The 26,804-nt window shown below is 46.7% G+C and overlaps 1 protein-coding gene across 6 annotated transcripts in view; it reads right to left on the minus strand.

The window, feature by feature from the left end:
- Window positions 1-26,804, minus strand: part of TNIK (TRAF2 and NCK interacting kinase) — a 153,812-nt gene that overhangs the window by 39,587 nt on the left and 87,421 nt on the right. For all 6 annotated transcript variants that reach the window (XM_053985816.1, XM_053985815.1, XM_053985818.1 and 3 more), the window contains exons 5-12: window positions 21,611-21,721; window positions 19,220-19,310; window positions 17,741-17,871; window positions 14,381-14,435; window positions 13,563-13,641; window positions 9,403-9,578; window positions 7,767-7,833; window positions 6,730-6,934 (exon numbers count right to left, since the gene is read on the minus strand). In XM_053985816.1, coding sequence (XP_053841791.1) covers window positions 6,730-6,934; window positions 7,767-7,833; window positions 9,403-9,578; window positions 13,563-13,641; window positions 14,381-14,435; window positions 17,741-17,871; window positions 19,220-19,310; window positions 21,611-21,721 — 915 coding nt within the window. The remainder of the gene's footprint in view (window positions 1-6,729; window positions 6,935-7,766; window positions 7,834-9,402; window positions 9,579-13,562; window positions 13,642-14,380; window positions 14,436-17,740; window positions 17,872-19,219; window positions 19,311-21,610; window positions 21,722-26,804) is intronic.

Raw genomic sequence — 26,804 nt, forward strand, 5'->3', positions numbered from 1 at the left:
TGTTATTTTCCTCCATATTTTATATATTTGTGTCTCTGTGGAGATACACATCTAAGGGTATCTTTACAGACAAATATCCATGGAGATAAATCTATCTGCAGATATTGTAACAAACATTTAAAGACCCCAACATTTCCATCAGGAGCCACTGCCTGTCCTGCTGCTGCCTCCTCACCCACAGGTAACATCCACATGGACTCCAATGATTTCCTTGAGCTGCAGCACACCTTTAGTGCCACCTACAGCAATATCTATCAGAGCTGCTCCACTTGCCTCAGGGAGGGAAAACTGCATCCAACCTGAAATAACCTGCCAGCTCCAGACACCGCTGTGTCCCACGCCAGGCACAGGCACTGGCACTGCCCACGTACACAGGGGATGCATGTGCTACTCTGTGTGCACGCCTGTCCTCGCTGGCAACAGGGGAACGTGGGGCTGGGTGGAGCTTTTGGAACTCTGCACTAGAAATTGCAGAGGGCTCACCACCAGGACACGGTCACTGTGCAGCATCCTGGCGATACACAGGATTTCTTGGCTTTGCCAATGCTCCCTTGACCTCCTCAGGTGATGGTCAGTGCTCCCATGACCTCTGAAGCACAGATCTTCAGACTAATGTGTTGAATAAATGTTACCCTGAGCTTCCAGTCACAGTTGTGTCACACTGGTTTTGAGGTGGGTTTTAATGGCTGTCTTTTTTAGTTAAACTATCATGCTGCTGAACAAGGCACATAATGCTTGTGTAGGCTGGGCTTGGCCGGCGGGAGGCAAGGCCCTGAATATCACAGCCATTTCTTCAATAAAAATCACCCAAATGGTCTTCAGTTCCAATCTAGTAGGCAAACAAATCCAAATCCTTCCAAAGAAGGAGGCAAAAGCACTTTTCTCAAAGAGGGAGTGGCACACCATCCTTCCTGGGTACCATGTGCCCCAGTGAGCTTGTCCCACTTCTGATCGCTTTCCTTCAAGGCAGCATCTCACCACCAGCCTTCTAAAAGCCTGTTTACCTCTGGAATGAGAATTGAGGCCCACAGGTACCACTTCCCTTCAAAGCCAGGATTCTTTTGGATACTTAAAGGCCCCCTGCACCCTGCTGCAGCCAGGCTCCAGGGGCTGAGGCTCTGAGCAGGATCCAACACACACATTCATGGAGGCCAGGAGTGCAGCACTCCCCTCCAGCTCCACAGCACATTTGTCAGGTCACATCATGACCAGGTCATTTGCCACGGTAGCATTACCAGCACCTTCAGCTGAACACTGCAGCCCAGCAGAGCAGGGCTGAATCAGCTGCCTCCCCTCTATGGCCCCGCTGCAGCAGCTGGCAAACATCTGGAGAGGACCTGGCACTGCAGTGGGCAAAGCCCCAGTCTCCCCAGTACTAGGATGATGGGGACCATTTTTGAAGGAGGGATTTGGATTAGGGAGATGCAGCTGAGAACAAATGCACGTAGAAACAGAAAAAGAAAAAAAAAAAAAAGATTCAAAGATCTCTCTTTCCTTGCCTCCTTTTCTCCCTGCTTTCTGACCTCCCTCTCCCGCTGCAAGAGCACACTTCCCACATTTCTCCAAGCCTGAAACTACTGTGTGTATTTACACTATCCAGATCCATTATTCATGCAAGGCAAGAGCACCAATTAATTAGGGCTGCATTTATATAACTCTGCAGGTAAAGCTATATGTAGCCGCTTGTAAGCCAGAACGGGATCTTATTTGCACTGCACCAGATATGACAGGTTTTAAATATTGATGAGAGAAGACACATGAAGGCAAAACCTCTGGTGGGGAGGCCCTTGGAGGCCTGGCATGAAACAAGGACTTCAAAGAACAAGCTCACATTGCTAGATCAGACACATCCTGGGCTATGAGCAATGAGAGAGCTGCAGCTGCCCCTTGAACCCTGTGAGCTCAGAGAGGCACTGACACTTGCAAGAAGCTGCTCCTGGAAACCCTGGCTTGCTGCTCCCAAACACCAGCATGAGCCAGGAAAGAAGTGGAAGGGGAATTCCAAGTGACAAATGAAAACAAATATTCTAGGTGGTTGCGTTGTTGTGACAGGCTCATTTATCTGAGCCACCAGGGAAAGAGTGACTGTGGCTGGAACATCATCTTTTCTGACATGCCAAGCACTGGAGTATGGAGAGGTGTTTCCCACTGGTGGAGAAACTGGGTCAGAACTTCCCACCATGGCAAACAGGGATCTGATTTGCTCTGAACCACTGCAGAGCTTTTACTCAGGATCACCATGAAGGGATGCCCCATGCAGGAAAAATCTCATGCTTCAGAAACTATGAGCCCTACATGCTTCCTGACCAAAGAAAAATGAGAGAGACATGAGGTTTAGCTCATAGCTGTACTACAGGAGCTGCTGTAACACAGCTCTCCCTGGAAATGGGTGCAGGAATGCTGCTGGGACATCTGCAGTATCCCCATGGACCACACAACTATGAGGGTGCTGCCATCTTAATTACAAGATTCCTACAAGCTGTAGAACAACTGCACGTGCAGAAGAAAATAACAAACCACCATTTTAGATAACCTAAATTTACCTATAACTAATTGCTGAATTTTTTAAAATTGCTTTGTAAGAGCTTCTAGTTGATGGTGTTCTGCTGGTTAACATTTACAGGAGCTTCAGCAATTTTTTATCCCTTGAACATCCAGCTCTGCAAGTGCACTAACTGGAACCTCAAATGAAAACAGCAAGATGCTTAGATCTGCTTTGTACATCCCCTGTAATGATCTGACCTTCATTTTATACCTAGAACAGAGAAAAATCCACAATATGGCAGAAAAATGAGGTTATATAAAGCCCTCTCTGACTCCATCTGCCCACTGCTGCCAATGGGTCTGCACAGAGATTTGTCTTGCAGGATCCCTAAAGCTCCTGACCCCAGGATGTGTTATTCCTACAGCTCAGCTGGAGTTTTGGTGGTTAAACCAGTGCATCAAGGCTCATTCTGTGCCAGCAACAAATGGAAGGCTGATTAGGGAACTATATATATCTAATATATGTATATATAGGGAAAAATTAAAATATATTCAAGCCTATTCACCCTTCTGCATGACACAAACATTTTCTGCAGTGCTGTTGGATCTATTGATATTTAATTTCCTAATTTGAGGGTTAGTTCTGATGCACATTTTGAATTCATGAGACCAACTTTCTGTACGAGGGAAAACAAAGCTGCAACTCTGCTCCCATGAAAGTCCCGGTTTCAAAGCTGGCTTGGGCATTTTTACTTCCACTGCAATTAAAGACAGCTGCAAATCTAAATCTCTTTGGCTGCCTGGAATAAAATTCAGCCTCAGAGAAGGAAATTGGTCAGCTCCTGAAAAAGGAGACCCAAGTGTCCAACAGATGCAAGGAGACACGCAAAGCATGGCAGCAAGGCCTCGAGGGCACCAAGAAGGTCATAAAGAGACCACCAGAAGACTTCCTCACTTGACTTTTTTCTATACGCATTTGATGTTATTGTTAGAGCAGCATCAGGAGATGGTGGATTTCCCCAAAAAAGCCCTAATGTGGGACGTATTTTGTGAGAGGTTCAGAAATCCCCATTTAGGAAGATCAAGGTGACAAAAAAATATGATTTTTTCATTTTGAGCTCTGTTAAATGAGACATGAGAAATGGTAGGAGCTCTACCCCTGTCAGTATTTAAAGACAGCATTGGAAAATCACCAAACAAACCTCCTGAAGGTATGCACTGACAGGAATGGGACAGTTATCCCACTAAGGTCTTTCTTCAGCTCTTTTGCTGTGCATCTCCAGTACAAATTAACTCCAGGCATTTCTGAGCTTGCCATCCTTCTAACATCAATCCTTTTGGAGCTGCACTTGGTCCCAAATGCCAACTCGGTCCCCCAGCCTGGACACCTCCACAGCATCTTATGATGAGTAGGAGCTCTTTCTGTAAACACAGTAATATGTTTGGCAGCTTGAACAAGCTGACTTAGGAGACCCAAAAACCACCAGCTCCAAGAGTTTATTTGTCCCGGCTGCTCTACTGTGCTTTAAAGGTCAAATTTATTTTGAAAACACAGTAATCTGAGTCTTCACTGGTCTCTTCCCCCAGAGATCTGCTGGTACCAGTGCTGCCTGCTGGAGGCACACCCCATCTTAGTCAGACCATAAAGTAGCATGGAAGAAATCCTGCTCCCATCAACCAAAATAAATCCCCGGCCAAGAGTCATCAACGAAAGTTAATGCAAAGCTGGTGTAGGAAAAAGCAGAGAGGTCCAACAGCACCAGCCCGGCTGGAGCAGCACTCCACACCCATGCAGTGTGCTGGGAGCCTCGGGACAGCCACACCAAACTCAGCACAACTGTGACAGCTGCTATCAGTCTGCCCATCAGAGGCTTCCTGCCCCAAAACACCCACAGGAAGGGCAAAGACCAAACTATATCCCTGCAGCAGCGATGAAACTTTATTTGCTCATCTCTGCACTTACAGGTTTTCTGGTTTTGCAGATTCAAGGCACCTTGCAGCTGGCAAAGCCACAGCCAGCCATGCTGGGGAGCATCTGTCCTCACCACTGCCACAACCCACCAGAAGGTCTGTACCTCTTTCAAGGACTCCAGCTTTAATCCTCACCATAGCAACTCAGCCTCTCCTTGCTCACAACGCAAACGGTGTCTAATAGAGAGCAGAGCTCATTTTACTCTGTAGCTGGATGCAGGTGAAGCTAAACCTGGCCAGATGGACCTGAGGAAATGGGCACTTGAGAAGGTGCTTGGGCTATCACAGCTGCCAGCTGGCCCCAGCATCTGCCCTGATCCTGGCTGAGCCCATGGGACAGATCACGTCAAGGGGGGCAGAGGATGCTCTTTAACTACAGCCCCCCTGCCTTTCCCCACTCCTCTGACACGGCAGGAGCTTGCAAACACCTCTTGGCCAGCTTTGCTCCAGCACATCTCCCTTTCAACTGAGGTCCAAAAGCTGTAAGGCAGCTGGGAAGAAGGCAGTGGGTGAAGAGCCCAACAGAGTGGCTGCTGTGAACCACTAGAAAAGGCACTGGGTTTAAATGCTGGCTATGGTGGCATTAACTTTTAATGACTTGGGGACACAACAGAAGGGAACTAGCAGAGCCCAGGGGACTGAGCACAGCCCAGCCCAGCAAGGCAGCAACTCTGTAGCTCAGGGCAGAGCTCTCCAGCTTAGCAAAGGGATTAGTCCTCCATTCAAAACCTGCCTGGGAAGCAGCAAAGAGAGAACAATTTTCTTCTATGTGAAGAGAACATATTAATACAGCAGCAAGCATTGTATTCATTACAGGATTGCAGTTAATCTGGTGTCTGCTTTTATTCTGCTGTTGTTCTGCTCCTGTACTGCTTGCAGCAAGCAGGCTGGGACAAAGGCAGCTTGCAACAACAGTCCTCACAAACATCCACTGGGGCAGGGGATTTTGGGGTACATCTATGTGCAAACCTTGTCCTCTCCCAAAGCAGCTTGCCAGCCTCGGGATGGGTGCAGGGCTCTAGCAGAACCTGACCCACAAGATATTGAGCACTCTGCGCTCTGACAACACGACAGACCTACATATTTACCAGACTGAAAAAATGCTTTGCCTGGGATTTGCCTCTGTTGATTTTTGCCCTGGAGGGGCTCAGAGGACCACCTCGAAGAGGGGACATATCACCATCATCACCATCAGCTGCCTGAAATTCCTTCCTGTCTGTGCCTCTGGCCTGAGGCATTACCCAGTACAGGGAGAGACTGGTGTGCAGAGTAATAGAACTCTTGCTCGTGCAAATTAAGGGGGTGGATGCTCTCATAGTCCATTTACTGAAAATCCTTTTATCAGACATATTGGTGACCTCTTCAGAAAGCTAATTTAATGACCCTCAACATATGAACCCTTCAATGAGTCACTTGGGTGGAGTTCAGAGCAAGGCAGTGGGTGTCTTTTTGAAAAACCCCATCAAAAACCCCAGGAGATGGGGAAAAGCCCATTATTTTTTTGTGAACTTCTTCAATACAAGAACCAGGAGCTAAAGCAAAAGCAAGCACTTCCTCCAGAGCACGTGGCCAGACTGAGCAGCTCAGGGACACCCAAAGTCAAAAGGTCAAATCCTGCAGCTGGATTTTAAATGGGGTGGATAATTTTAAGACCGATTGCATTTGTGGCTGGTATGTTAAGACAAGGGTAATGAAATCTTATCCTTCAGGGCACATATGGATCATTGCACAAGTCAGGCAGGCATCTGCCCCTCCCATGCAAGAGAAATTGTAATTGGCAGGGACTGTAAGACTGAAGTTGAAATTATGGATTAAATAGGACACAAATGGCACATGGGTGCAGGGATAGGGCAAATGGAGCTTTTCAGCTTCTTCTCAACTGTAACAGTCCACAGGAGCAAATAACGATAATGAACTTAACAGATGCTGGATTGCCCACCTCGACTGAATACAGCTGTCACCCCAGTCATGGGCTAACTCTGCTCAGTAGTTCCAGGGACCCCTTTAGGTTTGGAATTCCAAAGGTTTATTTATAGCAAGCCAGTTCTATTACCTTCACAAAAGCTGGCAACACTTGCTATGGTGGGCAGAGTGGCTGGAGGTGGCGACGTCAAAAGGATGGGCAGAGGGGCTTGACCAGTGTAAAAAACATTTGGGGTTACTGACTGGAGAGGTCAGCACGTGACCTTAAACCATGCTGAGAACAGTCCCTTGGGACCTGTCACCAGAAATCCTGCTGCTCCACCCAAAACCAGCTCGGCCCTGGCCAGTTACCTCCTCCAGCCTTCTCCTCTGCTCCTTCTGCTCCTCGATGCGCTTCTGCCGCTCGGCCAACAACTGCCGCTTGTGCTCCTCGTTCTCGCGCTGCTGCTGCTCCAGCTGCTGCCGGCGCAGCGCCTCCGAGCGCTCCTTGTTGGCCAGCTGCAGCCGCAGGAAATCCCGCCTCAGCGTCGACTCCCCGGGCAGGTTCAGGATGGAGCTGCACACAGGAGAAGCATCAGAGCAGATCCCCTCCCTGCAGCCTTGAGCCTCTTGCCCCTGCGTGGTTTTCCAGCGTGGCCCCTCTCCTCTCCATCCCAACAGCATCCGAACACCCGACAGAGCTCGGGCAGCAGTGGGTGGAGGGATGAGGGCCTGCAGGTGCCAGGGCAGGGTGACAGAGCTTTGCTCATGGCTCATCGGTCATTTACTTACTGTAAATGGAAAGGTTTCCTTTACATTAAATTTCTAACCAAAGCCTCTGGTGCTGCAGTGGCTGGCACATACTATATTTAGCTGTGCACAAAGCACATTTAGCATGAATCATTGCCAGCTATTAAAATACTACATTATCTCAGTGAAATAATGGAATAACCTGATACTAATTACAACGGCTCTGAAAAATGTCAGCAAAGAAAGTTCCAGCCCCACGGTGCTTGCAGCAGCACCTGGGAGGTTTCATGGTGAAAAATTACATGGGAACAGGGAATTAGTTACACTTGGATGTAAGGAACCACATTTTGAAGAATTTTTTAATTTCACCTCACATTTTTCCACATACCAATATCCACACTCCCATGACAGTACCATGTTGTGCTACAGATGCCACAGGCAATGGGGTTTTCTTCCCCAGCTTTTGGTTAAGGTGATCCAGAGCATCAGTTTATACCCATGCACCACTCAGCGAGAATTTCCTCTGTTCTGCCAGGGAACAGGACTCTGTGCTCAGAATGTCCTTTTTCCATTTCCAGTTCATATGAGCCCATAATCCAAGTTGATTTTACACAGAGCTAAAAGGGATGTAAGGGCACAAATGAAATTCTGATTCTTACCTCGGCTCTCCAGAGTCATTTTCCTCCTCCTCCTCCTCACTTCCACTGTACTCGTACTCTGTCTCATCTAGGAACAGAATTGCTCATCAGTGCCCTTTGCTGGACTCATTTGTTTTTCCAGTGGCTGAAAACCCCCGAGCTCTGAAGGCAGAACAGCCAATTCTCTTTACCTTGCATGACCAAGAATAAGCAGCATTACTGCTCTGCATTTTGTGGTTTTAAGGCCAGGTAAACACCAGCACAGTGGGCAACAGCCCTGACAACCACAGCCCCTTGATGTAAAGATGGGAGTGTCCACAAAATAAGAATTTATCCCCTTATGACAGTGAGTGACCCCTTTCTTCAGGATGGTTCTGCAACAGGACGTGCAGCAGCAGCTATTGGAGCCACAGCCACAGGAAGGTGGAATTTAACCAAGGTTCTGAAGGCACCAGCTCCTCTTTCCCTAAACATATGCTCTTCCTATGCAAATCCATGTAATTTCCAGGCAATGAAGATATCTACATAAAAGCTCACTGCAATGTTGTGTTACATACTGCAATTTCTGTTGGGATATCATCTTTATCGGATGAAGGGAATTATAGTCAAAGAAAGGCTTGCATTTATCCAATTACTCTCCATCTCTAGGGTCCAACCTTCATTTGCCAGACTAAACACATTTAATACTTCACTGGGATCCCATTTTATTGTTTTGATTGTAGTGAAATCTATTACAAGGGGCTGGAAGGTACGCATGAAAAATTAATTCCGCTACCAATAAGAAGAGAAATAGCAACATATTAATTTGCTGGATTCTACAAATGAGCTTTCAAATTAAAATTCAGTTCACAAGCAACTGAATACTTTAGCAAGTTTCTTTTGCTATCTGATCTTTCTTGCAGAGGACTTTGATAGGGCCTGGAGAGTTCACTGGAAACATTCAGTTTAATAGGTTATTCCTAGTCAGTGGAATTGCTTTGGGGCAAGGGTCTTATCTGGATGTTCGTTTGCACAGCTCTGCTCATCGCTGGTGCTGCAGGGATGTCACGTAGATCAACACACTTGGCATGAAATATGTGAGCTGGGGAAAATTCAGCTTAGCAGCTTCACCCTCCCACACGCCAGCACAGATCTATGCAAACGTAAATTTTATACACACGCTTTAATGAATCAAAGCTTAGATGTTCCATGTGGAAATTACCACCTGGACTAAAAAAAGGCATCATTTTTCATTAGGAAAAAAAAATATTTAAAAACACTGATTAACTCTAACGACAGTCACCTGTCTGCTTTGCATGTACACATTGTTTGGTTACAGGTATTTATTTCCATTTCAATGACTGAGAGGAATCAAACCAAACAAAACAATCTGTCCCCAAACCACATGAAGGCTCTCACCTATTGAATATAACGAGATTGCAAACAAACTCAGCCATCTGAGTGAGGGGAACTGGTACTGAGACCACGGGCAACCCAGTCCTCTCTGTCTTCCCTCTTTTACCCATAAGCTTCACCTGCCTGGATGTGTCCTGGTCTGCCCTAGGGATCCCCAAGCACGTGGCAGAGGTCACGGGTTGCCCAGACAGGGATATCTGAGCACATGGCAGAGGTCAAGGACTGCTTCCTCTCCACTAACCCACCTCTCTTCCCCACTGACCTTTCTCTCCTCTCTTCTTTTTAGTCCTGTCGATGTGGTCCTTGAGCTGGATGCGGACCTGCCTCTCGTTGGGCTGGTCTCGGATGAAGGGGTGCTTCATCAGCTGCTCCGTGGTTGGTCTCTGGCTGTGGTTCTTCACTAGGCAGCTCTCAATGAAGGACTGAAACTTTTTAGACCTGGTCAAGAACAGGGAAGGAAGGCACAGAAATAACAGGTAATTCTCATGTTAGAAAGTGAAGAAGACTTGTTGGTGTTTGAGAAGATTTTTCTCAGTTCTCACTCGTTAGCCCAGAAAGCTGGGAACCATCAGTATGGCCAGAGAATCACCAAAGCAACACACCACCAACAGCACCCAAGAAAAGGCAAGGGAGTGTTCCTGCTCCCTTCCCTCTGAACCTGTGAAACTGCAGGTAGAAACGAGATACAACACACACAGATATAAACACAATGCCTGAGTGGACTGTTTCTCATATTTTATAGCACCCCAGGCAGTGTCTCAAGAGATGAATCTTTGTGAAGCTGAGTGGGACAAGCTAGGTTAAATTTCTTTTTTAGATTTAAGTTCCAACATTGCAGGGCTTGGTAGAGCTCAGGCAAACTTTGGGTGATGCTGCTGCCTGCAGCATTTCCCTGGTCTCACAGCAGCATCACAACCCAGCAGGGCTGGGGGGCCAGCAAGCCCCAGACCCCCTGATCCAAGAGACTGGGACAAGCTCTTCTGATAAAGATGGAAACAGAGCCCTGCCCACAAAGTTACATTCAATCTCAGCAAAAACAGTTTCAGCCAAATCTTTAATAAACAAATTTGTCTTAGTCTCAAGTGCTACATATCCAAAGTTTTCCTGGAACTAATTTCACCACATTATAAACTCAAGAGAACAGGGATTTTCAAGAAAGGAAAACGTTGACAGGCTACTGTAGTCTATGTTGCTTTAGCAAATAAGAAAATGAATATAAATTAATGTCAGAAGCCAACAGATACTACAGAATTGCATTAGAAGTAAAACAATAAGCTTGCAGGGATTTTACTTTTAAGCTGTCAGACTAAAAGTGATTTATCTTTCAAGTGCTAATCCATACAAATTGAGATGCAAAAATAAAATATGCTACTGGATCCAATTAAATCTTCCCTCCAGCTCTGCTAATGAGTAAATCTGCCTTCCCCACCTTGCCTTGAGAAATGCAGTGTTTCAATGTGCCCAGAAGGCACAATCAATGTGATGCTCAGAAAAAAAAATACACTTTTAAAATATGGTTCTCCCTTGTTGGTATGAAGCTGGAGAGACTCCAGTCCTGGATGTGTGGTCCAGAGTATGTGCAAATACAGTACAGATGAAGTAGCTGAAAAGTTATCCTCCTTTTAAAGTGATGGGATAGGGGTCCCAGTGCCCTGTGATGCCCTAAGACACTTTTGCTACCTGAGCAGCTATGGTTAGGGATATCCCATCCATTTTCCAGCTCAGGCTGCTGCATTTCCCAAAATCTTCCTCTCTCAAACAAGCCAGCCGGTCCAGTGGCACAGTTCAGCCCTCACTGGAGCTGAAGACCAGGGCTTTCTCCCTGGCTCTGATCCAGGAGGACTCCAGCACACGTTTCATCCCCTCCCCAGGCCCAGGTCAGCCCACCTTCCTGAAATACATGTTTCTCCAGCTCCTGGGGTTTGCAAAGCTTAAATCAATGTTTGCAAAGCCTTTGCAGCTGCTTGGATGAAAAGTGGTACCACAGTGCAAATATCACCTCATTAACAAAGAGGTTTCATGTCTTTTACAATGCAGGGCTAGAGAAGGTTTATGGGAACAAAATCACTACAGTTTGAGTTCATTTTGCCTGCAAACAGGGGAAGAGGAAAATAAAGCTTCATTGCTGGCTGGCTTTAATTGGGAAAGAAAACGATACACCAAAGACTTTAATTTCATAGGAACACAGCACTGTTTCAAAAGCTAGTTTGAGGATTTAGCAAGCAACAAAATTATTTTCCTCTCTGCAATTTTTAATTGAGGGCAGGCTCCCATGCCAGTGTTCTCTCTTGGCTTTCCTGACTTGCCCTCAAAGGGGTTGGAGTCCCTTCACTACTTTTACACGCAAGGAAAAAATGGTCTGCCCATGTAGTGTACTTTTATTTATGCGTTGCTGTGCACAAAAGCAAGGACAAACTCAAGCTGAACCTTTCTCCATTTTGCTGTGCTCTTGTGACCTGTGGTTGTGAAAACCAGCCCACTGACTGCCAGGAAGCCACCCCAAAAGCATCAAACATCTCCACTCCTCCTGGGATGGGCTTGCAGAATTCCAGGACTCATCCTGGCAAGGCCCGAAAACCTCCAGCTGAGAAATGAGCCAAGGACAATCTGCCCAGTGCCACATTGAAAACGCTGCAAAAATTTGCTTTCAAGGAGCTGGTTGAGCTTCACCTGGATCCTTTGGAGCTTTCCACTGCAACGACAGCTTGGAAGATGAATAGAGGTCTGAGCTGCCTGAGATACACATGTCCCAACTCTGATGGACACCAGGGATGCCTGCTTGATCATGGAAAGGGAGCAGAGGCCAGGTGAGCACCAAGCTGCCTCTGAAGCTGGACTTTTATTACACTATGGCTTCCCAGGAGATCTTTCATCAAAGCACCCAGGATGCCACCCCTGGCACAGGCAGGGCACAACTCTGGGCAGACCAAATGACCCCAGGCAGACCCCAGAGGATGTGCAAACCTGGGACAGCTGCCAGATGTGTGTGGGAAGGTGGTGCCCAGGAACATGCCATCTTGCATTAAGCACATCCTGCAATGGCAGGGCAGGGACTAAAATATGAATTCCATCCCAGCTCCATTTTTACCTTAAGGACACGGCGAAACATCCTGCTCAAAATCTGCTTTCATCAGCTCCCCTCTGCCTGGAGGCTGAGGGAGTCTTTGCTGAATAAACAGCACTTTTGTATGAAAAATAAACTCTCAAGTCTCACAGTCCTTTTTGTGCTGTAGGAGTGAGGATAACAAAGGAGCAGACTGGTGATCTGGCAGAAAACAAGCACCTACGCTATTTTCTCAGCTGACTAATTGTATCCTCAAAAGGTCATGCAAAGAGAGCAAGAATATCTGACACCCTCTGCAGAGCCAGCTGGGAATGGTCCCTCTCCTCCTGGTTTGGTACTGGAGCAGCTGATGATCAGGCTGACAAAACTGAGATCCCTCCTGCCAAAGCCTGGGTGAGTTTTTAGGCTGGTCCTAAAAGCCCAACACCATGCATCCAAAGCAGAGGACTCCAAGTCCCTCTCTCTCCTCTGGCAGCAATAAAATATTTGCTGCTCTTCCCCCAAGTGTCCTCAGTAAATACCATGGGGTCTTCTCCTTTTTACTGGTGTGCAATCAATAAGATATTAAGCAAAATTTAAAGGATTAAGGCAAAGCTTCCCTCTGTGAGCCCAGCCCATCAGGGAACAAGGGGCAGTGCTGTCTCTCTAACATGTAGCAGATCTTTCCTGACTAAACCACTGCTGAACCTGGGGCAGGAAAACAGCACAAACCAAAGACAAGTGTTTTTAAGGACTCCACTTCCATCAATACAGAACATACAGTAACAAAACAACATCTGGCTGGGCTTCAGGAATATTTTTCCTGTGGGTTTTTATTGGCATGCCTCACTTTCTTTCCTTTTTTTTTTTTTCCCCCAAAACAGTGATGTATATCTTCCTGCAAAATTTTAAAATAAATCTCACACAAAGCACAAATCTCTGCATTCCTGGGCCTTCAAGATAAACCATCCTCTTTTTTTTTTTTTTTTTTTTTTTTTTTTTTGGCCTGGATACATGTTTCCACTTGAGAACGGAACCTGACTGGAATGAAAGTGGAGCCAAGCAAAGTGTCATCAGACTTCAGGCTGCACAAACTGCCCAGGAAAAGCCAGTTCTGCACTGTGAAATGGCAGGCTGAGTGTGTTGCTCTCTCTACATACCAAGGAAGGCCTCCATCCCACGGTGAATCCTTCAGAGCAAATTTCCTTTCCATGGAAGACCATAACCCAAACCTGCACTCACCAGGGTGATGCTGGAGACCATCACCAACCCCCAAAACTACATAAATATCAACACCATGTCCCCAGCGTGCCCAGCTGCAAAAAAAGATTGCTCCAGAAATGTTTTTACAGTCCCTAAAGATGGAGAAAGAAACTCACCACTTCTTTGATTTCAACCTCGGGGCCGGGTTGCGGGGGATGAGGAAGAGGGCTCTCATGGGATGCATGTCACACAGAGCTGCAATTTGTAAGAAGAGGAATTAAATACAGCACAGACATCCAACTGGGAGATCCGAGCTTCCTCTGAGGCTGCCAGACCCTTGTGGCAGGATGACTGCAGCAACAACTCCCCAGAGACAACCCCCAGACCTGGGGCTCAGGTGAGGGCTGATGTCCCCATCCAAGGACTGTGAGTGTCCCCAGCACCACCAGGGTCACTGCAGGGGCTGTCTGGGACATCTCTGCTCCTGCAGCTCCAGGTCCTCAGCACCTGCCAGGTGCTGACATCAATGGGCCAGAGCATGGGACAGCCATGCCATGTGGCACGATGCTCTGCTTTATTTACTTGCATTTTCCAGCAAGGACAGCCTGAGGATAACACTGAAGACTGTGGCAGTGTGACCTGTGCAGGTGCACCCAGCTTGTCACTATCAGGGTCACACCAGCTCTGAGGTGTTTTACCTGCTTCCAGTCCTCCACCCCTTCTTCATCTGTGTTTTATTTGAGGAAACCATGCCCCAGAGTGCTCCAAGATGCATCAGGTGTCACATCAGGTGTCACACAGGTTTGCTCACTGCCCACCCGCCCCCTGGCTGCCCTGGCAGCTTTGTCCCCACGGGTGCTGTGAGCTCCACCTCAGCAATCCCAGGGAAAACCTTGGGGTGGTGTTCCTTGCACAGAGCTGAGCTCTGGCTGGTGCTCAGCAAACCCCAGCATTTACAGCCCAGGGATAATGAACAGAGACTGACTCTACTCACGGGGAGCACCTTCGGCCATCTCGATGGCTGTTATCCCCAGAGACCACAAGTCACTCTGTGGAAGAAAGCAGAGGGACATTGCCAGTGCAAGGAGAAATGCACACATTTATTCACCCTGCTCCCAAGCCTCGCTCAGCCCTGAGTCTCCTGAAGGATCAGAGCAGAGACAATGCACCTCTCTGGGAAACTTTGATTTCATACCTCTAACACTCCTCCTTCCATCTTCTCCCTTGCCAACAGGAACACCCAAATCCCCAGCTGCCTGGCAGACAGCAGCAGGGAGCTGCCCTCCAGTGCCTGCTCCCCACCCCACTATCACTACCGAGCTGTGGCTGCACCCCTAGCCCTGACAATGAGCCCCAGTGATGGACTGGCTCTCCTGGCAGTGCAGGAGGCACAGGCTGGACGTGCCCAGTGAGAGAAGTGAGTACAACCCATCTGCTGGGCTGGGAACACGACTCAGACCAGTGCTGGTGCTTCTACCTAAGGCTAGAAGGGATGGACTCTGCCTTCCACCCTTCCTCTGGTACATCCAGCTCTCCCTTGCCCTGCTTTCTTCCATGTCCCTGCAGTCCCACTTCACTCTTCTCCTCTCCAGTTCAAGAGCAGCTCTTTCTAAACTGCCTCAAGCCTCTAAACCTACCATTTAGCTGTTGTTAGAAAGGTTGTTTTTCCCAGTAAAGAGTCCCAAAAGCCCAGCCAGAGCTAGAGAGAGCCTCTAGGAATCACAAGCACCTTTTCACATACACCCTCCAAGAAAGGCAACTTGGATTTCCAATTTCAGGGCACTTTTCCTCATTTTTAGCTCAAGTTCTCCCTCAACAAATGCTGTCCTTGCTACACATCTTTGTACCTGCTTAAAAATTCTCTCTCAAATCTTATTTTCAGCCCTTTCACAGCACAGTCTCATCCATTCTTTGTTTCTGGTCAGCTGGGATTTCTGCTGCATACTTAATTATCACAGTCTTTCCACATGATTCAGCACACATGACCCCTTCCCTCTGGGTTGCCACTGAACTCCTTCCAAATTCCTAATGTGTCTTTCCATATTGAGGTGCCCAGTATTATATGCAAGATGCCAAGTGATCTTAAAGCTGGAGGAATACAGAAAGGGATTATCATCTCTCTAAGTCTCCCAGAGAAAGCAGAAAACTCAGCGGGAAGCACACATTTTATAATGATCTGGAATTCAGGATTTTTTTTTTTTTTTTTTGAGTGGTTTTTATTTTTAAGACTGAAAAGCCTTTCAGTCCATCCAGCAAAGGGATGCTGTGCTAATGCATTTGCATTGCCTTGACTTGGGAAGGGAAGCAGGCTCCCTTCTCCCCCTCCTTTTGATTCTAAGCTTATTGACAAGATATCTCTAAAGAAAAAAGGAAGACTGGCTGGGGGAAAAACAACAAATAACCTCAACAACGGGGGGGTTCTATTTGTTCTTTTTTAAAGTGGTTTATTTATGTGAGGAGGTATTTACTGCCTCCTTCCATAGATTACACAGGCATCAATTTCTGGCTAAGAAAACAGTGAGATCAGAGGCTTTTTGTCCAAGAGATTAAGCCTGTGAGGATTCCTTTTCTCACCCTATAAATCTCTTTTTTTGTATTCAGTATTTTAAGCCAGTCAGCTAAACCTGAGAGCATCTGATTTGCATCCCTTTTAAAAGAAATAATTATCATTTACATCCTCTCCACCCTACTTCAAAGCAAGAGCATCAGGTGCAAGGATGTGATCCGGGGTATGGACTAGTGTCCAGTGGCTCCCACATCACCAGGAGCTCTGAAAGCACCCTGCATGGAGCATGTCAGCAGCAATCAGCTCCTGTTCCACACCCCCAGCCACGGGAAAATGGCCAGAGCCAACTTCAGAGATGCTCGCTGCGAGCATCTGATCCTCGGGGACAATAGAGGGATTCTGGTCCTGGAGCCTGTGCATCAGCCCATGGCATATTAAGTGCCCCAGTTATTCTGGCAGGAGGAAAATCCTCAGAGATTTCAGAGGGTAGAAGTAGCCTATGAAGATATCAGTCCTTTAAAAAAAATAATAACAAAAAGCGGTGATTAATGAGAGCATTGCACAGGCAGCTGTCGGTGGAGAAGTGGTGAGAGCAGCCAGTGCAGGGTGCAGCCCCCTCATGAAGCACTGCCCTCAGCAGAGCTGAGGAAATGCTTGTTGTAACTGGTTAATCAAAGAGTAATAAGTAATTGGAGATTAAACTATCTCTACATGTCCCCATCATTAACAATTTCTGTAACCCAGAGTCTGAACTCATACTGGAGAGCTGCTCTCCAGAAAACCCTCAGTTCAAAAGTTGACTGATACACTTAAATGACTGCAATAGCAGAGCATCATTTGGCTTCTTTAAAATCATTCATTTCTCAAAAAAAATCTCTGAACAATCAGTAATTGCAGCTGAAATTGTATCACAGTGGTGGGCTGTGGCTCTGTTACATTGGAGTGTTCTACTTTTAGAAAGCAGCTCACACCAGAGGGTCTCAAAATCCTTTTTGAACATCACCTTGTGACCTCTCAGCATGCACATGAACAGAAGCACAGCAAGCTTCACATGTGCCTGAGCTTCCCCCCCAGAGCTCATGTGGCAATGCCCTGCCTTCCTCTCTGGACACACTCAGTGGACCTTAGGAGGTTTGGAACTAGAAATTCAAGTTTTGGACACTTCAAAAAAACAAGGGACAAAAAACCAAGGGATATTTCTACAGATGTGTGTCCAGAAACTTGTAGTAAAGCAGTAACAGGATAAACTATAACAAGCTCTCCCTGCTTTAAACATCAGACCTCACTGTAGTTTGAATGTGCAGGTGGGACTCCCAACCTTCCTGTGGATCTGCTGCATGGCACAGGGCTCTGTGCCACATTGTAACTCAGCAGCGATGTTGTGCTGCCACCGATCCAAAAATAAACTTCAAACAGGCTGGAGAGACATGTGAAAAGTAGGTCAGCCCCCTAAACGTCTGATTGTGTGGCAGCCTTCACATCTCCCTGTGAATATCAGCCTGCAGGCCAGAGGATGTGATTTTACCCTTTCTAAACCTGACCTGACTCCTCTCCAGAGTAAATAGAGCAAATACAGCTTGTTTGACTGGAGTATTTAAATACACAGCACCAAAAAGCAGGGTAGCAGGTAGGAAGCCCGAGTGTGACACCTTTCTCCATGCAGGGAAAGACTCCTCACAGTAAATTCGGATACGTGAACAGCACAACAGAGATTCAGGCTGGACCTGAACTGGCATCCCAAAATCCCACAGCCAGGAAGCAGGAGGAGCCTGCAATGCCTGCCAATGTGTTTTTCAGTGCTGCAATGATATACTGAATTCCTGAGCAGGAAGATGCTCGTTTAGGTACCTTGAAGTCGTAAGTGGCATCGGGATTCTCGTCGCAGGCGATGACCTCGGGGGCCATCCAGTAAGGCGTGCCAATGAAGGTGTTTCTCCTGCCCACCGTCCTGTCCAGCTGGGCGCTGACACCAAAATCCACTGGAGCAGGGAGACAACGGGGTATCATAAGGTCAGAGACAAACCTGAGCAACGCTCTGCTGCTGAGTGTAAAACATTGTGTTCATTCAGAACAACCCTGCACAGCCAGGAAAGGAGGACGTGGCTGAAGACATTCCTGTTTGAGCTCTGCTGGCATCAACAGAGGTCAGTCAAGGACAAACCTGATCATCTGATGTCCAGGTTTTGTATAAAACCCTGTGCCTTTTCCTCCTTGCCAGGAGGCAATGAAAAGAAATCACAGCTCCTCATACTAATGAGAAACAGGGTTAGCAACATGAATAAGCAGCAGCCTTTGTTCTATGCTTGCTCATTTGAATTGAAGCCTGCCAAATACTGATGGAAGCCTCATTTTTCTACCTAAATTCTTGCTGCAAATGGCAGAAATGCAAAAGATTTAAGGAACTAAGGACCAAGGACAAAGACCCATGGGAGATGTCAAGCAGAGAGCTGCAAAATGAAGCAAAAAATTATGAAATCAAACCAATGAGAGAATACTCTATGGTCCACTAACTGCACTTTGCACAGCACAATGGCTAGAGATTTGCCCTTGAGAATTTCCCCTTGGAGAGGAATCCTCACCAGCATCAAGCCCAACGAGCTGGTGGTGCCATCTGTTAAGACAGGGTTTTATTCTGCTCTAGAGGGAGAGAGGAGGCATGGGAAAACCAGGCTCTCACCACACATGACCAGTGTAAGGGATCTTCCATCACCAACATAAATTGATTGTGCAAAGACACCCTCAATAACATCAATACTGGATAAGTGAGGATGTGAACACATCATCTGCACTGATCTGCTGCCTTCCATATCATCTCCACACCAATGCCTGCTCCTGTCTGTGGTGACTAACAGAGTGCACAAAATTCAGAGTAGTTCTTGCAAATTAAACCCTTCCATCAGGTTAGCTTGGAAAAGGAGTCTGGATTATGTCATGTTAAACTGAAAATGGATTATTCTCCAGGACACTGCTATGCAGCTGTGGAGGAACAGCCACTGACAACATTTGGCAGTGATCACAGGGCAATTTTCAATCCAGGGCATGAAAAATCGGTGTTGGTTGCTGAACCTGTACCTGGTGGCAGAGCTGTCTGAGCAGAAACACCACTGCAGGGGCATCTCTGCAAGCAGAACCTGGCCATCAACCCCTGGCAGTTTGAGGCACAGCACTCGGTCAACTCCCAAGGTCATGTATCAAAGCCAACATAACAAAACCCACAGAGGAGCTCTTGGTACCCATCCTCTTTCTTCAGGTCATGTATAAGCCAGTTTTGCTGCTCCTCCCTGGCCAGCCCACCTGCAGTTTCCAGGAGCTGTAACCCACTCTTACCTAGTTTCACTTCTGCATTTTCCGTCAGCAATACATTCTGTCCCTTGATGTCCCGATGAATTACTTTGTGCTGGTGTAGATGACTCAAGCCCTGGAGAATTCAGAGAAAGGTTAGAGGAACCCAAGTTCAAAGCATGTTATTTTCTGACATTCCTCCTCAACCAATTATGCTCCAGAAATGAAAGGCTCACAGTTGGAGTCAAGCACTTGAGAATGCTTTTGTTTATCACGTGCTCCAAACACTGTCCCATGTCCCATGCTGGGAGGACATGCCTGGCGAGGAGCCTGTCCATTCTGTCGGGTTTTAACCCAATCTTTTACATTCCAGCAGGAACTTGTATTAACCCAAATTCTTCCATCACTCCAGACGTGATTTCCCCCATGTGCTCCCTTGCCTCAGGGAGCCATTTCTGTGGCAGAAATAATAGACTGGGTTTGTCTCCTTTCTCCATTTCCATCATCCAGAAACTGAAGAAAACAATTATCTTGTTTTATTGGTCCAATAAACTGGATTTCAGTACACTGAGAAACTTGTATTAAAAAAGCTACCATGCAAATACAGATGTTATAACTTGCACATATCCCTAATAAAGATATAGCTCAAGTGAAAAGCCTGTCTCAAAGGCCAAAGGTAAACAAGCTTTGCTGTTGTGCTGGTTTATTAGCTCATTAATTTCTTTTTGCAACCCACATTTTTATTTCATTAATTTATTATTTCAGTTTTAAAGCAAAATCCACCCAGACTGCCAGCTTAGGAAAAATATGGATTACTTCAAAAACTAATTTTGCACTAGGTTTGCATTTCACATTAAACATTGATATTTGAAGAAGAAAAGGATTTCTGCTATCACTTCTGGTAGTTATTAGTCATTTTATGCTTGTTACCTTGGGAAAACTGTGGAATAGATTACATCTGTATAGGAGTCCTTTTTTTAAGCCACATTATACTTGGTTATAGGCACCTTTGAGCATTTGAGGCAAAACAAAAATTCCACAGGATTTTAATAAATCCTTTAACAATATGGAATTTAGCCTCTTGTTATAATTCCAACTGTCCATCACTGCCTGAACCAAGCTTGAGCCACGTTCTGCAGTGTGAAGCTGGGAGCTTTCCCTCACCCCAAACCCCACAGAGGTCACCCAGCACCGCCCAATGTGTGGCCAAAATGCAATAGGTGACACCCAATGCTGGCCCCGGGACACGAGTCAAAGGCTGGGATGTGAGTCACTGCCAGGGACTATTTTAAGGAGCAGGCTCATGGAGCGCATACACTTAAAATAAACCCATGTAACTGTGACCTCCTGGCACTGAAAGCAGTGTCCTTACAAAAGCTGATGAGTTACAGTGCCAGCATCTTCTGCACATCACTCTGGTGTGGACAGAGGCATTCAGGGTCAATGCAGAAATGCTGTGTCACCTCTGGACACCCATGGCAGCCTCAGTGTCAGTCACACCCATTTGGAGAAATCATTTTGCCTCATTTTCTTTCATAGAATCAAACAATTGTTTAGGTTGGAGAAGAACTTTAAGACCATAACCCTGACAACTGCCAAGGCCACCACAAAACCATGCTCCTAAGTGGCACAGCCACATCTCTTTTAAATCCCCCCAGGGATGGGGATCCATCCTTCCCTGGACAGCCTGTTCCAGTGCTTAACAACCCTCTGATGAAGAAATTTTTCCTAAATTTCCCCTAGAGCAACTTGAGGCCTTTTCCTCTCATACTATCACTTGATGGCTCTTGTACAGGTTTCCTTCACATGTCAAATATTCCTCTTTTCTCTTGAACAAGTCTTTGGTTCATAGAGCAATAGATTTTAATGTAGGGCAACCATTCCAACCCCATCCTCTAATCTCAGCAATGCAAAATGCAGGAAAGTCTTTGCTGAAGCTGCCATCTCTCAGTACATGAAACTCTGGCATGGCCCATTTTAAGACATTTCAGTCAAACATTTACATTGTGAGTATAAAAGCTGCAGCATCCTCATTAAACTCAGACATGTGGATTTAATAAAACATAGGATGCTTTTTAATCGTGAAGATTCTTCTTTCCACAGACTTTTTTAGTTAACAGAAAGGTGAGGACTAATAACGTAATTCTAACATAAATAAATCTTTGCCCTCTTATTACTAATAGGAGATTACAACTTTTGTTGGAGGAAAAAGAGGGTTAAAATTCAGGCAACTAACAGAGCTAAAGGGCATTAAGCAGGGCTTATTTATTATGCATCATGCAGGCACATGAATCATTCACGCCTGCTGGCACCGCAGAGGCTCCAGCCCATGGCAGCACAGCATCCACGAAATCTGCGGAGCCAAAGGCTTCCCGTGTCCCCTGAGCACTGAACTGCCACATTCCCAACAACATTCAGCTCCCCCTGGACACGTACCCGCAAAATCTCTCTGCAGATGTAGGCAATCCACTCCTCCTTCAAGGTGTTCCCCTTCGTGTTCTTGATGAGGTCAGTGACGGAGCCCGCGCCACAGAACTCCATCACCAGCTGCCAAAGGGAACAGGGATGTAATTAATGACATAAATGTCGTGCAGTGACACCACCAGCAGCATCCTGACACTGGCACTGCTTCTGTGGGGACCCCATGGTGCTACACAGAGCCACTGGAACATCATCTTGGACCTATCAGCTTGTAATCCATTTGGGGTTTGTTATAAAATGAAACAATAAAATGCTGGAAGGCTTGAAAGACTTGTGACCCTCCAGAAGATTGGAACCAAGAAACAGGAATCAGTCTAGTGCGGAAAATCAGTGGAGGAGATCAGAATCTCAAAACCCACCCCTACATGCCCTACTTTATACTTTTGATCAATGTTTAGTATCAACAGCAATAAAATGAAACTCTGCCTCTTGCATGCAAGTTCTTCAAATCTGAAAATACAAAGGCACTGAGGCAGATATTTGAAAGCTTCCTATGATTTAGGAACAAGGTGTACTTTTCAATTTTTGTTTTTTATTTAACCAGACAACCTTTAGTTCTGACCATGTCTTTGAGCAGGAAGCCTCCTTTGAGGGGAAGGTTGCCAAGCAGTGTCAGGCTTCCCAGGAGAGAGCTGTTGTCCTACTGCTCAGGCTGGTTCCAACATGACTGGCCACCACCACTTGTACCAAAGTGGTACGAGTTTCCAAAGTTTCAAAATATCAAATATAGAAGTGTAATGATCTAACCCAGCCCGAACTTAATCCTGTCATTGAATAACTGTGAAATAAACATTACAAAAATAGCACGGGATGTGAGTCTGCCTCCCTGGGATTTTGCAGTTCCCCAGGGTGTGCAGGAGCCATCAGCGTGCTCCAGAAAGTGAGCACAGCCCATGTGTGCAACAAGCCTCCTCCAAGGCCTGTGCAAGTGCCTTCCTCTCAGATGTGAAACCATGTTTTCCAATTAGATCTTCCTACTTGAAGATACTCCCTTGCCAGATTCTTCAATGTGCATGTTTCAAGTTTCTTATCACATGAGGCTTACATGGCATTTAACGTTCTCCAAACAAGTGACATCACTATTAAAAGCACAGGCCAAGAAGAGAATTAAAACAGCAGAAGGGTTATTCCTCACCAAATTGCACAAATGCAGTGATTTAAGACTATCATAAATTATAATGATCATAAAATCCAGACACAGGACTGCCATAAACCTTCAGGCTAAATAAAATACTTGAGCAGACTATACCTTACTTGGCTTTGACCATGCTGCTATCTTTAGTTTTGATGTTAAGTTTCTCTTTTCTTCCTGAATTGGTGCTGAAAAATTCTTGGAATGCCCCTGTTAAGTCATGAAAGTGGCTTCAAGAAATGGAAGAAATGGCAGAAATGGATGAGTCACTGGCCAAAATTTGCCCCGTGCAAAAGCAAGGAACACCCCTACAGCTCTTTCACCCCAGCAGCAGCCAAGCCATGCAGATGGGTCACTGACATGGCCTAACTCCTAGCTGCTCATTGCTCAGTGAATGCAGAATAATGGAACAACTGGTTTCGAAGTTGCTTTTCCTCTCTTTCTTCTCTTTGGACCATTGACACGTGTGGAATATCAGCCTCTGCATGTGTGTCTGATTAAACATCTGGAATACTACAGCAGCAAATTCGGAAAGGAAAATCCTAGACAGCTGAGCCAGCCACAAACATCTTGCAATCCAAAATGCTGCCCTCTCCAGTCTTCTTCCATGGAAACTCTTCCACAGGCTCTCACCAGGGTTTGGAGCAAGAGGAAGAGGAAGGGCTTGCTATGCTGTGCATGGCAAACAAAATGCTTAAAAGAATATGGAAGAAATCCCATTAAAAGCACATAGTACATCCATTAATTTGCCACATTATCTTAATGGAGCTGGCAGTTTGCTTGGTCCTCTACCCTGCCCTTGATTTCCATAGAGCAAAGATTAACTTCACACCAGGAGGGGAATGATACAGCCACCTGCTGATGTATCCCAAATCTGTAACTGTGAAACCTCCTGGAGATTAAATTAACAGAGAAAAAAAGAAAAAGTCACAGAAGGGGTGTTTCCAACTCAGTTTTTAAAGACATGCATAGTCCCATAACATCCACAGGGAAATATCCAGCACTGGCAAATCTCTGCCAGCACCAAGAGGCTCCAGATCCAAGGGGGCTGAGCACCATGAAAGCCTGAAAGTTCTGCCATGAATTCTCCAAGAAAACCAGCAGCAGAAAGGTGACAAGGCTACCTGAGGATCCTTGTCCCTGATGGAGAGCTGATGGACACCTCCATTCCCATGTTTGGGTGGCTGCTGTGTGCAGCACTGGGATCCACTTTTGCTTTCATGGCTTCTCATGCTCCTCAGGTGGAAGGATGCTACAGAATTCCCAACCACAGCTCATACAGTGCAGCCTCCAAGGAGAGGAACCAGAGATGATGGCAGGCCAAGGAGACACCCAACAGGCCAGGTGAGACCTGACCCACAGCACTGATGTCCTGCTGGGGGATGGAGACCAAGAACAATAAATGCACACTGGAGTGGGTACAGGAACATGATCGGGTCTTCTCCGAGGAGCTGAGGGCTCGTTCAGCCATGCAGAGAATGAATAATTATGGGTTATCTGTGTATTTTGCCAACAATAAGCACAGGCAAGCACCAGAGAGGGAGAAGAACAATGCAGATACTATCATAATATCAATTTAAGAACACTGTTCCATGTTTAAGCTGGAAACCAACAGTCTTCCAGGAAAAAATTTTAAATGAGCAGAAGTTCTTGCTGATTTTAGGGCAGAGCTTAATACACTCAGAAAAGGCTTCAAAGAGCACTTGGATACTAAAATACTTTCTCACCAGTCTCATACCTCTGGGTGAGTGTGTTGCCCTCACACACTTGCATCATTACCAATTTTCTTAAGGGATGAAGCCATGATGGAGTAAGACAATAAACTGGAAACGGATATTGAATTTCTATTAACTATAATTAAAATTATCATCAAGATGGGCTAAAGGTAAGATCAACTTGAGAAATTTAATTTGCAAGGACGTTTATTGAAGAAGTGTTTTTAAATACAGTTCATTTAGCATTTACTTAGCTCTTCATACCAGAGTGACAGCAAACTTCATAAGCAAGGCAAATTCAGAAGCTGCAGCTGTAAATCTCTGTGTCCTGCTGTCTCATGAATTTTTTGTTTAAAGAGCCTTTTCAGATTTCAAATCAACCACTACTTTCCTCTGTTTAGGGATGGCAAGACCTCTGCTCCAATCACTGCTGGAAGAGCTCAAACCTGAGCATCTCCACAACACCGACTCCAATTCATCTTGCAGTGAACTGCTCCAGCTTGTCCAGAGGAACTCTCCCAAATTAAATACTTTATTACACAAGACAAATCCTTCTGTGCTCCTATGCCTCAGCTCGGGAACAATTTGACTTCTTTGAAGTCAAGCACACAATACCCTCAGACTAAATGCTGCTGGAAATCAATCGTTCTGCTGTGTTCGTAAACAGAACCTGGGTGCAACATGGTCCCATATGCCCAGGCCACTCAAGTTTCTCATCCCACCCCTCAGCCTGGCTCCCATGCAGAGGAGTCCCTCATGCCCCACATTTTGGCACCTGGAGGCAGTGAGGGAGCATCAGAAACACAGAGACCTTCCCTTGGTGGATCAGCAGAAAAGCTGATGCCCATTTCAGAAACAGAAACAGCAATCCAATGGGTGTTAAGCAGCAACTAAAATATTCAGCAGTGAGACAAGGCCAGGTTTTCATTGTTTCTGTTGGTGCTGGGCTGGGACCAGGCTGACACTGCAGCCGCACACCCAGGTGGGAGCACGGGGGCCAGCTCTGCTCTGCTCTCTCCTCTCCAGCAGCAGCATCCCAGTGCTCTCACACAAGTTCCTCAATAAATGACTTGCCTGCACCTCCCTGGATGTCAAGCCCAGCCAAGCAAGCCATACCCCTTGGGGAGGCAGCAGGCAGCTGACACCACAGGTCCTGAGCAGGCTGATGTCTTTGGGTTAGGGATGGCAGCAAAAGGAGCTGGGCTCACAGTCCTGTAGTGTTTACAGCACTGACATTGCTTTGAAGAGCAGTCAGAGTTAAATAGTGCTGGATTACTCTGCCAAACAGCAGAAGAAATCTGCTCTGGAAAACCTGAGCTCTTGGTCAGGGGCCAGAGGAGCCCTGATCCTTTCACACTCCCCTGGGACTGCAGAGCTTGGAGAGACTAAAGAGAGATAGAGCTCAACCAAAAACTGACTCCTCTCAAATGTTTCATGATCTAATTTCTGTAATGCAAAGAATCAGCAACTGCCCAAAAATATTTTTCAGGATACATAAGCAGATTAAGAACAGTCCTGCTCAGAGCTGCACAGGTGTAACCCAGTGCTTTGACAGCTCATGCTCGATTTTCAGTAGCCTTGCTGCCCCCGTTTCTGCTCTCCAGATCCCTGGTGTGACTCTGTTCACATCACCCTAAAGCAATTCAGTGGGGCCCTAGAGCTCAATGGAGTGAAACAACACATTGCAACTACACAGTCACAGCCCTGAGCACTGCACAGCTGCAGCAGTGCCACCCTGACCGAGGGGCTGTTCCCACATCACCCTCATTCCTTTTTCCCTCACACTGCCCTAGATTATCTGCTGCAGAGGACACCCCAGAGGCCACCTCACCACGTGGGTATCTGGCAACCTGCCTATTAGCAATTTGTTCCCCCTTGGTGACAGATGCAGCTGCGGGCAGGGTTGCCATGGCAGCCCATCCATCGAAGCCAGCGCTGGCCCTGGGGACCCTGCGGGCTCTGCCCTGCCCTGGGTGGGCTCTGGGTTGCTGCCAGCCTTTGCTCAGCCCCCACACTCTGCACAGCCCCTGTGCCTGCTGCACATGGTGGGAGGGCTGCTCTGTCCATGGCCTCAGTGCACAGGGGACAGCAAGGGCAGATGACAAGTGTCCAGCTGAGTGGCACCTCCACCACCCTGCACACGGGCACAGCGTATGGGGGCACAGCACCTGCAGCTTCCAGCAGTGCTCAGGGCAGGGGTCCTTTGGGATGGGATCACCTCCCCCACCCAGCTCACACTTCTTAATGAATGCCTCACCTCCCACCACTTACAAAAACACCCACCCACCCCAAAAATACCTCA

Source organism: Vidua macroura, chromosome 10, assembly GCF_024509145.1.
Source record: "Vidua macroura isolate BioBank_ID:100142 chromosome 10, ASM2450914v1, whole genome shotgun sequence".
In the NCBI taxonomy this organism is placed as follows: domain Eukaryota; kingdom Metazoa; phylum Chordata; class Aves; order Passeriformes; family Viduidae; genus Vidua; species Vidua macroura.